At 47.6% G+C, this 12361-nt stretch overlaps 1 protein-coding gene across 5 annotated transcripts in view; it reads right to left on the minus strand.

The window, feature by feature from the left end:
• LOC138754625 (ephrin type-B receptor 2) overlaps positions 1-10266 on the minus strand; it is a 196389-nt gene extending 186123 nt beyond the window's left edge. For all 5 annotated transcript variants that reach the window (XR_011351858.1, XR_011351857.1, XM_069919168.1 and 2 more), the window contains exon 1: positions 10178-10266. Coding sequence is in view for 3 of the 5 variants with exons in the window: in XM_069919168.1 (XP_069775269.1) it covers positions 10178-10229 (52 nt within the window). In the remaining 2 variants the exon portion in view is untranslated. The remainder of the gene's footprint in view (positions 1-10177) is intronic.
• Between the last annotated feature and the right edge of the window lie 2095 nt (positions 10267-12361).

A 12361-nucleotide genomic window follows, 5' to 3' on the forward strand; every position in this document is an offset into this window, starting at 1 on the left:
CAAGCAACTGGAAAATTCATTTATCCCCATAGGTGCCAGATACCGGAGGCTTTACTATACTGGCTTTGGATGTAGTGCAGAGAAGCTTCGCCAGGTGGGACCTGTTCTGATGGGACTGAAGGGGAACTAATATCCTTGTGGGAAGGTTTGTTGGTGCTGATCTGGTGGGTTTAAACTAGATTTGCAGGGGGATGGGAACCAGAGTGTAAGAGTAGATAGAGGAGTGGAGGAGGGAAAAGATGATGTGAAAATTGCTGACACCATGAGAAGTCAACTGGTTGTATGAGGTGGAAATGTTCTCAGGTGCATCTATTTCAATGCAAGGAGTGTTGTAGGAAAGGAGGATGAACTTAGAGCGAGGATTGTCATGTGGAATTGTGTGTGGTTGCAGGAGGAACAGGACTGGCTTCCGTTGCTTTAGACACGATGGAACGGGGGGGAAATGAAGGGGAGGAGTGGCATTGCTTGTCAGGGAAAATATCATAGCTGTGCTCAGACAGGACAGACCAGAGGGCTCGTCTTCTGAGGCTATATGGGTGGATCTGAGGAACGGGAAAGGTATGATCACACTCATGGGGTTGTTTTATAGACCACCCAATAGAGAGTTGGAGGAGCAAATCCGTAGAGAGAGAGAGCAAACAGCTACAGGAAATATAAAGTTGTGATAGGAGAAGATTTTAATTTTCCACATATTGACTGGGACTCCCATACTGTAAAAGGGCTGGACGGCTTGGAGATTGTGTTCAGGAAAGTTTCATAAATCAATGTATAGAGGTACCAACTAGAAAGAGTGCAATATTGGCTCTCCAATTAGGGAACGAGACAGGACAGGGGACACATGTAGGGGAGTGTTTTGGGTCCAGTGATCATAATGCCATTAGTTTCAAGTTAATTATGGAGAAGGATAGGTCTGAGCCTTGGATTGAGATTCTAAATTGGGGAAAGGCTAATTTTGAGGAAATGAGGAAGGATCTAGAATGCATGGACTGGGAGAAGTTGTTTTCAGGCAAGGATGTGTGAGGTAAGTGGAAGACCTTCAAAGGTAAAATTTTGAGAGGACAGAGTTTGTCTTTTTGCTGTCAGGATCAAAGGCAAGGTTACCAGGCATAGGGAACCTTGGTTTTCAAGGGATATTGGGGATCTGGTTCAGAACAAGAGAGAGGGGTTTAGCAAATGAGATACGAGGAGAATAAAAAATGCAAGAAATACCTCAAGAAAGAAATGAAGAAGGCTAAAAGATGACACAAAATTGTTTTGGCAAACAATGTGAAGGAAAGTCCAATGTGTTTTTACAGGTATATGAAGAGCAAAAGGATAGTAAGGGACAATATTGGTCCCCTTGAAGATCAGAGTGGTCAGCTTTATATGGAGCCAGGATAGATGGGCAAAGATCTTAAATGTCTTTTCCATCAGTATTCACTCAGGAAACTAGCCCAGAGCCATGGGGAGTATGGAAAACAAGCAATGAGGTTATGGAACCTATACTGATTAAGGAGGAGGGAGTGCAAAGCAAATAAGGGTGGATAAATCCCCAAAGCCTGACAAGATATTCCCTTGGAACTTGAGGGAGGGTAGTGTAGAAATTACAGGAGCTCTGGCAGAAATATTAAAAATGTCCTTCGCCACAGGTGTGGTGGATTGGATGGCTGTGTTAAGCTTAACTCTTCTTCTATTGTTGCACTTGGGCCAAACCAGTGAGGCACTGCAGACATCATTACTCAAAGGATGTCTGTCTGTAGTGAGCAAGTTTGGGTTTTAGGCAGCTTGTTGTTAATCATATATTTCAATGTATAAGTCAACCAGTAGATAGGCTGACCCCCCCCCCCACCCCACTTTTTCAACTTAATTTTAATGGTTTTTAATCATATATTTGGCATATGGTCGACATTCAAAAATCGCGATGACTGAGCTGTTGGGGGTTGGCTCGTTGTTATCATGGAGCCTCCAGCAAAACAACGGAAGTATGAAGCGAGATTTAAGTTAAAAGTAATAGAAATGGCCAAGAAAACTAACAACTGTGTCACTGCAAGAAAATTTGATATATACAAGAAATTGGTAAGAGATTGGAGAAAGAAAGAAGAGACTCTAAGAAAAATACAAAAAGAAACAACGTTCGACGTGAAGAGGAATCACTTGTTGGAAAATCATGTCGCAACATGGGTACGTGAACAAAGGCAAGGTTACTAGATTTACATGAAATAAAATAAGAACATTTGGACTGGAGTGGGCAAAGTCGCTCCCAGGATGCAGTAAAGATTTTGAGGCTACAGTTGGTTGGTGCAAAACAAAAAAAAAACAAAAATTGCTCAGAAATTGGCCTGGGTGGTGGGGATCTTTGAGGATAGAGGCAGCGTTTTTTTTTAAAGACACTACCTTATGTAGATATCTTCAATGGAGTAAAGTCTGGTGCCTGTAATTTTGTACATTTTCATGAAAAAGGATGGATGGATGAAAAATGGTGTAAAACTATGGATAGACAATGGGTGGAACAGGTGGCCAGGCAGTTTACTCAAGGAACGGAGTTTGATGGTCTGGGATATGCTTCATAGCCACTTAACTGAGAACACCACAAGCAGATTAGCACTACATAAAACTTAGATGGTGATTATCCCAGGTGGTTTGACGTCTCTCTTGCAACCTCTCAATGTCTGCTTGAACAAGCCATTCAAAGACTATATACACGAGGAATGGAATACATGTCAATGGCAGAAAAATCATTTACAAAAGGCGGAGCAATGCCTGCTGCATCACTTGATGTGCTCAAAGCATGGGATAAAATGAAAGCAGAGACTAATAATAGTTTAATAAGTACGGTATCTCTTGTGCAATGCACGGTACGGAAGATGATTTATTGTGGGACACTGACGATGAAGCTGAAACTGCCTCATCAGACACAAACTGGGACCCGTACAATCTTTGCCTCAGACGATGAATGTGATTTTGAAGGATTCTAAATGTGTTTTTTTTTGATTTTCAAGGGTAAATTTATTTGTCCAATCGGTTTTTAAGGGTCACCTTCTACGCCAAATTTGCGTCTTGCATTTTTTTGAGTTGAATTTAAGGTCTCAACAGTATATCTATAAGACAACCCCCATTTTTTGACAGATTTTTGAGGGTTTCGAGACTCGACAGACACCGAAATATATGGGATGAACCTTCTCCTACCATCCAGATTTAATGAACTTATTTCTCCAGCTGCTGTGGCAGAATCAGAACTCACATCTACAGACAATGTCCTATCCCCCAAATTACTAGTCCAACGTGTCAGCCCCATGCGACTTTCCCTTAAGCACAGCTATGCTTTAAAGTCAATATTAATTCTTGCAATTGTTCCAATTCTAACTTGACGCTGAATTCATAAGCACACGTTACAACAAAACTCGAGGCATCAAAGCATGGCACTCTTCTGGTGGATGTAGAAATGGATTTATTTATCTTGACAAATCTGACTCCCACCCTCCCTTCTGGGTTTCAGGCATGAAGTTAGAACACACCACAGCAATGTTTTGGACCAGTAAAACCACATAATAATGATTCATGCAACCTTCTTTTGTGTGGCTTACTTCCAACAGCAACCAAATTAGAACCCAAATGTCAATTAGTCTGGAACCAACGGTAATGTTGTGACCTTTTCTCAACCAACTCATGCCAAGCTACAATCTTTTGGCCTGAAGGGTGCTTGAAGGCAAAAGAGCACTCTTTCATACATCTAGTTTGAGATAAAATTGAGAGGAAACCTACATTTAGAGGTTTAATTAATATTTTAGACAATCAGCACGGTAACAGGCCCTTCTGGCCCACAAGTCCGTGCTGCCCAAATACCCCAATTAACCTACCAACCCAATATATTTTGAAGGGTGGGAGAAAACTGGAGCCCCCAGGGAAAACCCACGCAGAGACAGGGAGAACGTACAAACTCCTTACAGACCACACCACATTGGGACCTGGGTTGTGGGGCTGTGATCGCGCTGCGTGACACCCCAATTTCAGATTTTCTTCAAGATACAAGTAATAAGACAGACTTTTTGTCAGAATGGTTCGCAAAGGCCAAGTCTTCCCAATAATCTCTCATTTCCATTGCAGCATGTTATTATGAGCCAAATACCAAGTTCAAAGATAAGTCTGGCATCATTTAGATCACACATTGGAAGAAATAGTTAAGCTTTGCTCAAACTACCAAATCAGTTCTTCCAGATTGGAAGCTGCAAGTTCTATTTTCATGGCTTCTGTCACTCAGCTGGCTGAATTGCTGAAGGAGGATTTAAGTTCCTCAGAATGAACACCTCCAGCAACCTGTCCTAGTCCAACCACACTGGCGTAATGGCAAAGAAAGCAAATCAGCGCCTCGGCCTCCTCAGAAGGCCAAGAGAATTTGGCATGCCACCTGCATTCTCCCAGCAACTTCCACAGATCCAGTCAGAATGCTTCAAATTAAGTCAAGTTTATTGGCATTTGAATGCACAAGTACCACCCGACAAAACAGTGGTCTCTGGACCTCAGTGGAAAACATGCAGAGTCACAACCAGACAATAACAGACATACAGACAAACAATACATATGTAGGACAAATTTTCATAAATACAAATAAATCAATAGTTCTGTCAATTTGAGAGTTAGTGTGAGCAGTTCCTATGGTCGTTTAGCATTCTCCCTGCCCATGGGGGATAAAGCTGTTCCTCAGCCTAGTGGCGCTGGCTCTAATTCTCCTGCAATTCTTTCCCACCCAAGAGGAGCAGCTGAAAGATGCTGTGTGTCAGGTGGAAGGGGTCCTCAACAATTTTGCGTGCCCTTTTCAGGCAACAATCCCACTGGATTACGTTGAAGGGGGAAGGTGGGGTGGGAGGGAGACTGCCTTGGAGAAGCAGGTAGCATATTAAAAGACCCATCCCACCCCAGATACACACACTTCACCCCCCCCCCCCACAGGGAAGAAAAGTCATGAGTGTGAGATCTCACACCGCCAGATTCAAGAGCACACGGTTATCAGACACCTGATATACAGCAAAACAATGTTGCGTTTGCTGTGTACCAATTCATCCCTCTGTAACTCTACACATTCACTGTTTTTAACTGCTGCACTATGAAGGGTTTGACTACCTGGACTGCTCACAAAAGAAACTTTCTCAGCTTGGTACATGTGACAAAAATATGAACTTGATATGAACCAGCACACAGGTTCAAATCCCGCAGCTGCGTGGGTTTCCTTTGGGGGCTCCATTTTCCTCCCACCCTTCAAAACGTATCAAGGTTGGAGGATAATTGGGTTGTGGGGACGTATGTCTACATCTTGAACTTTAGCGCCGCAAACCTCAAATCCCTAAGTACACAGCAGCAACACATGACTGACAATAGAGAGAGTGCAGAGAAGGTTCACGAGAATGTTGACAGGATTTCAGGGTCTGAGTTACAGGGAAAGGTTGTGCAGACTGGGGTTTTTTTCTCTGGAGCGTAGAAGATTGAGAGGGGACTTGATAGAGGTGTTTAAGACTTTAAAAGGGACAGACAGAGTAAATGTGGATAGGCTTTTTCAATTAAGAAAGGGGGAGATTCAAACTAGAGGACATGGTTTAAGATTGAAGGGGGAAAATTATAAGGGGAACATAAGGGGAAATTTCTTTACGCAGAGGGTGGTGGGGATGTGGAATGAGCTTCCGGCAGACGTGGTCGAGGCGGGATCATTGGTTATATTTAAGGAAAGACTGGATCGTTACATGGAGAGGAGAGGACTAGAGGGGTATGGACCGGGTGCTGGTCAGTGGGACTAGGAGGGTGGGGATTTGCTACAGCATGGACTAGTAGGGCCCAACTGGCCTGTTCTGTGCTGTAAGTGGTTATATGGTTATATGGCTCACACCAAAAGTTTTAAGATGCCAATCCTCAAACAGGTGAACACATATCATTAATTCATCGCTCTGGAATACAACAATGTTCACACCACCTCAATTTATTATGCTACATTTATCTTCTAGAATCCTTATGCAGGTTTTGTGATGTTGAGCCAAATCTATTCAGAAAACCACAGTATCCACATTCTGTTTTCCTTTTGCAATATCAATGCCTCTTAAAAACTTTATTTGCGAAACGTATTCCTGCTCAGAATGCTTCATTTAATTTGCAGTAAAAAGTAGCATGCAGCCCATGTGATTTTGAGTGAGCTCTCAGCTGAGGATGTACTACGTATGCAGTCTGTATGTCAAATTGAATGCTGGAGATTTACCAAATGATTAGCATTGGAGAAGGGAGACTTCCACATGCAGGAGCTCGCAACTGTTGCCCCTTAACTTATAGGGCACCACGAAACACACGATATGAGGGGCAAATTAATTTTACCAGTTTTTTTTTAAGCTGCAATTTGCAATCAAGTTATTTCCTGCAACAGGCCTGCAATTGCACTTTCAATAAAAATAATGCACCCAATCGAATAAAGTGGAACAAAGGAAAACGATAGCTTAGCAGCTCGACATTAGCATTCTCCGTGAAACCCTCCCGTGATGACACACTCATCAGCGCACAATGTGACCAAAAAGGACCAAAATAAAGAGAACAGCAAGCAGGGAGTTTCCTTTGGATACTAGAAGACAAAGATGCAATTCTACGCCTTGGATTTGTAGGTAAAGAACAGTTCTGATCATTCTCTGAGGTGCAGCATTAAACCTCTTCCAGTTTCATGTTTATAACATGCAAGCATTACTCCCTCCATTGTTCTATTCTCCAAATGCACAATATTCAATGGATCCCAATTCATCTTGACGCCTCACTTAACTGTCAGCTTGTTTTGTCACTCGTCTCAAAAACAATTTTCTCACTTATATTCAAGTTATCATTTCTTTTTGGGTTTGCGTCAGTTCAATGTAAACTAATCCTTGATATAATTAAGTCTGGCACAAAACATTGAGTCAGCCTGAAGCATAAAGACAAAATTCCCTACTTTTTAGGCTTAATGCAGAGCTTGAGCAGTTTCTGACTAAAGGTTACGGTGGGAGCAACTCTGAACTGGCAAAGAGTGGCAGAGCGCCAGGCGAAAGAACCATGGCATGTTGATTGGGAATGACCTTTTGCCCCAAACTCCATGCTAGGGGCACATTCCATACCACCAACCACTTGCACACTTTGCTTCTTGTAAACATCTACAAGGTTACAAGATATAGGAGCAGAAAGTGACCCATCGAGTCTGCTCCGCCATTCTAATCATGAGCTGATCCATCCACTCACAACCTTGCTTTCTTCCCGTAAGTAACCCTTGATGGCCTGACGAACCAAACACCTGTCAATCTCTGCCTTAAATACACCCAACGGCCTCACTTCCACAGCTGACTCACGAATTTCTGGCTGAAGAACTTCACAAATAACTGTTATCTAAACTCTACCTTTTATGTAAAACTGGGAGAAAACTAAAGTCTCCAGCTACTCCATGTGTACCTACCTGCAGCTGCTCTCTCCCTAACTCCTTGAGCAGGCAGCCAGCTTCATCCTGCTGGTGTAGCCCTGATAGACTGACTCATGGTCCCTCCCGCTAATTAACCCAATCACACCGTACAGGTAGAAAAGTTAACATCAACTGGAAAGACAACCCATCTTGATCACTACACAAATCCAGCTTTCCTCAGGGCAATCCTTCTTACAACAGCCACAATGAATTCAAAACGAGCATTTCTGCCTGAACCAATATCATCCTGGATCTTGCACACCAGAAAAGCAGAGCGATGTCAACCAGAACCGGACCTAGTGTTCCTTCCTCCTGTATCGAGTGCTTGCCTAGAGTGGGAATGCTCTGTCCGTACAATATGGCCCAGTGCTGGCTGCATTCAACCAGCAAATATCTGCACAGATCCTATCGACGGAACCAAAACAAAGAGGAAAACGCGTGGGAAGTCTCATCACTGCAGTAAAACAGCTTCAGGTAGCCAGGGCTGGCATGAAAATTATTAGCAAGAACTGTGCAGACACAAGTGGGAAATACCGACAGTGGAGTAAACAGGACGTCAGGAGGATCGAGCAGCTTGGTGTTGGAGCAGAGAAAAAATAGATCACCTGGAAGGCCCCACGTTAGATCCATCCTGGAGCAGAGGAGAAATAGATCACCTGGAAGGCCCCACGTTAGATCCATCCCTGAACTGAGTGGTCGGGAGCCAACAGAGTGCATTCTTCATGCGGAATATGATTGACAAACGTAGAGAAGCAGAGCACATTCCATTGGGTGGCTTGATGATTCTGCTGTGACTCCTTATTTCCAAAGGCAGTAAAATATTGGGTAAGGAACAAATCCTCAGAAACATCTTAACTCTGTTTGAAGGTTCTGGAAGTTTGTCTGGAAACATACACAATTTGTGAACCACGCGGCAAATGTACCCTCACTATAACGGAGTTCTCATGCTTTGCAAATCAACATTATAATGTATGGTGAAATATGTAACTGTATTTGCATGTGGTCCTCAAGTCATCTCACTGTGAGAGATGGCTTGTGAAACACCTTTCTGTTGGCTCACAGTCAAAGAGAGCCCAAAATAGCCCAAGATCCAGGCCGGGCCAACTCACGAGCCAAGGAATGGTGCTTGATGGCTTTGGTTGATGAACACAGAATAACAAGTCACTCACATTGGCACCACAATCACCACAGAGTCCAGATCCAGCAGATCTGACAGCACCAAAATGTTCTACATGAACTTTCAATCTGCCCTTGTATCCTCTTACATCCTAGAGCACCTTCCACTTCATCAATCTTTTTACTCAATGCCATGATCGTACATCACTCTGAATGAAACTGCTTCTCCCGATTTATTACTCCTGACAGTGGGGACTCGCAGCCAGGGAGCATTAGGACAAGGAGCAAGTCATACAGTAAATCCAAAATCACAAATTTTCGATGTGGATTATGAACGAGTGTTTTCCCATTGACACAACCATCCCATTAACCATGCACAGATGGACGTTTAATGTACTCAACAAATGTTTTCACCCAGCACTAAAACAGAGAACATGCCATTAAAGAAACAAACATTCTACAAACTGGATCCCATGATGGAAATGAATTCTGCACTCCCACTGAGCTCACTTTTGGCAAGTGACCCAACATCAAGGCAGGAGGGTCAGTAACAGGCCACAAGAAACTCTTCCTCTAGCAGGAAAATGTGGAGCAGGCAAGGACCTGCTGGAGATACCAGCAGGTCAGGCTCATCCATGGGTAGAAATGGGAGATCAACATTCTGGGTGATATCCCGTGAACAAAGGGGAAAAGAAGCTGGGATGGGGGCAGCAGGATTGATGGGACAGAAGGTGTGAGAGGTGGAGAGGCAGGTAGAGGGGCAAACCTCAGGAAAAATTAGCATAAGAGTGAGTAAAGATGAGATGGAAACAGAAGGAGGTGGGGGATAGGTAAAGTTTGAAACATCAAGACTATGCAGAGAGGGTAAGAGTTGTCCTGGATGGCCATGTGTCAGGAGGTCAGGAGGAAAAATCCATGGCTTGCAGGACCAGAGCACAGTCAGAATGTAACCCCTAGCCGGGACCCCACCACCACACCCCACCCACTCTCATACACCGGGTACCCCTAAGCTGTAGCACCACATCCACCACTCTCCACCCAGCCCCACCCCCACACATACACACTGAACCCACATCTAGCCATCCCTCTTAAAGGCATCACTGGACCAGGAGATTTCCCCCCCCCACCCCCCGCCTACAGATACCCCTATACAGGGACACCCCCCAATACTCCTGGTCGGGGACACCCCCCTCCCAGACTCCTGTGTACACCCACCCCTCCTCCCAGACTCCTGTGGATACCCACCCCCTCCCAGACTGCTGGACCATTCCACCCCCCCTCCCGGACTGGATCGGGATCCTCCCAGATCGGGAGACCCACACTCCGGATCGGGCGAACCCTACCCCGGATCGTGATACCCCGCCCCCCCCCCCCCCCAGACTGGATCGAGAGTCCTCCCCCGAACAGGATCGGAATCCCATCCCCCCAGACTGGATCGGAACACCCACCCGGGATGGGGGGGCTTCCCCGGCCTGAGCCGATGATGGTGCGGGCTCAGTCACTCCGTGCACACAAGTGGACAACTTTCCCTGCCTGTGCACCCCCCCACCAACCCCGGGGAGGGAGCGCCCCCCGGGGTGGGAGCACTGGGCATCCCTGCCCTCGGGTCCCCGCGCCCGCCCCGAGCGCCAGTACCTTCCAGCGCCCCCGCGGCCGGCAGCAGCCACACGATGAGGAAGACGGCCATTGTGGGGAGCGCGGAGCCGCCGACCTCCTGCCTCAGCCTCCGCCACCGACTGCCCGCCCTGGCCGCACAGCGCCGCACCATCCGCGGCACGGGGAGGGGTCGCCTCACAGCCGCCGGCGCGACGACCCGCGCCGCCTCTCCGGCAGCCGCCGCCTTCAATGTGCCGCTCACAGCCCAGTCACCGTTCACCACAGCAGGCACGAGGCAACGTGGTCCATCGCTGTCCACGGTCACCCGTCTCCACCCACACCACCCCCCCTACATTTCCGGAATGGTACCTTCCGCGGCTGTCAATCATCCAGATGTGATTGGAGCTCTGCTCCTCGGCTCTGCGCTGCACCGGTCAGGCAATGCAGTTCCAGATGTTCCTCAGACCCCCCCCCCCCCCCCGGTTCAGCGCTGCACCGGTCAGGCCATGCAGTTCCAGATGTTCCCTAGCCCCCCTCACCTCCCGGCTCAGCGCTGCACCGGTCAGGCAATGCAGTTCCAGAAGTTCCCCCACCCCCTCCCCACCGGCTCAGCGCTGTTCCGGACAGGCAATGCAGTTCCAGATGTGTTCCACCCCACCAGGCTCAGCGCTGCTCAGGTCAGGAAATACAGTACCAGATGTTTACAAGCCCCTCTTGTAAACAAGAGCTTAATGCTGCTCTGATCAAGCAATGCAGTTCCAGATGTTCCCACCTCCCGCTCAGCGCTGCTCTGGTTAGGCACAGTTCCAGATGTTACCCCCCCCCCCGGATCAGCACTGCTCTTGTCAGGTAATGCTGTTCCAGATGAGTTCCACCCCACCAGGCTCAGCGCTGCTCAGGTCAGGAAATGCAGTACCAGATGTTTCCCAGACCCACCCCCCCCCAGCTTAGTGCAGCTCCAGTCAAGCAATGGAGTTCCAGATGTTCCCCCCCGGCTCAGCACTGCTCTTGTCAGGTAATGCAGTTCCAGATGTTCCCCAGGCCCCCTCCCATCTCAGCGCTGCTCTGTTCAGGCATTGCAGTTCCAGATAATCCCCCCTCACGCTCAGCGCTGCTCTGGTTAGGCAAAGCAATTCCAGATGTTTCTCCCGGCTTAGCAATGCTCTTGTCCCCCGTTCCTGGCTCATCACTGCTCCGCTCAGACAATGCATTTCCAGATGTTGCCCAGCACCCCCTCCCAGCTCAGCGCTGCTCTGGTCAAGAAATGCAGTTCCCGATGTCCCCCCCCCCAGCTCAAGGTTGCTCCGATCAGGCAATGCAGTTCCAGATGTTCCTCCACCTCCCGCCACACAGATGCTCCATATAGTCAATGCAGTTCCAGATGTTCCTCCCTCCCGGCTCAGCGCTGCTCCGGTCAGGCAATGTAAGTCCAGAGGTTCCCTCTCTCCTGGCTAAGCGCTGCTCCAGTGAGCCAATGCAGTTCCAGATGTGTTCCACCCCACCAAGCTCAGGACTGTTCAGATCAGGAAATGCAGTACCAGATGGTTACTAGTCCCCCTCCTGGCTTAGTGCTGCTCCGGTCAAGCAATGCAGTTCCAGATATCCCCCCCCCCCCCTGCTCATCACTGCTCTTGTCCGGTAATGCAGTTTCAGATGTTCCCCTTCCCCCTCCAGATTCAGCGCTGCTCTGGTCAGATAATGCAGTTCCAGATGTTCCTCAGGCCCCCTCCCAGCTCAGCGCTGCTCTGTTCAGGCAATGCAGTCCCAGATGATCCGCCGCTCACATCAGCGCTGCTCTGGTTAGGCAAAGGAGGTCCAGATATTCACCCTGACTATGCAATGCTCTTGTCCACCGTTCCCAGCTTATCACTGCTCCGCTCAGGTAATGCATTTCCAGATATTGCCCAGCACCACCTCCCGGCTCAGCGCTGCTCTGTTCAGTTAATGCAGTTCCAGATGTTCCTTCCAACCCCCTCCCGGCTCACAGATGCTCTGTTTAGTGAATGCAGTTCCAGATGTTCCCCCTTCCACTCAGCGCTGCTCTGGTTAGGCAAAGCACTTCCAGATGTTCCCCTCGGCTCAGCACTGCTCTTGTCAGGGAATGAAGTTCGAGTTGTTACCCAGCCCCGCTCCCGGCTGAGTGCTGCTCTGGCCAGGCATTGTAGCTCCAGATGGTCCCCCATCTCCCCGCTCTGCACTACACTGGTTAGGTAATGCATAGTA

This window comes from Narcine bancroftii, chromosome 2, assembly GCF_036971445.1.
Source record: "Narcine bancroftii isolate sNarBan1 chromosome 2, sNarBan1.hap1, whole genome shotgun sequence".
Lineage (NCBI taxonomy): Eukaryota > Metazoa > Chordata > Chondrichthyes > Torpediniformes > Narcinidae > Narcine > Narcine bancroftii.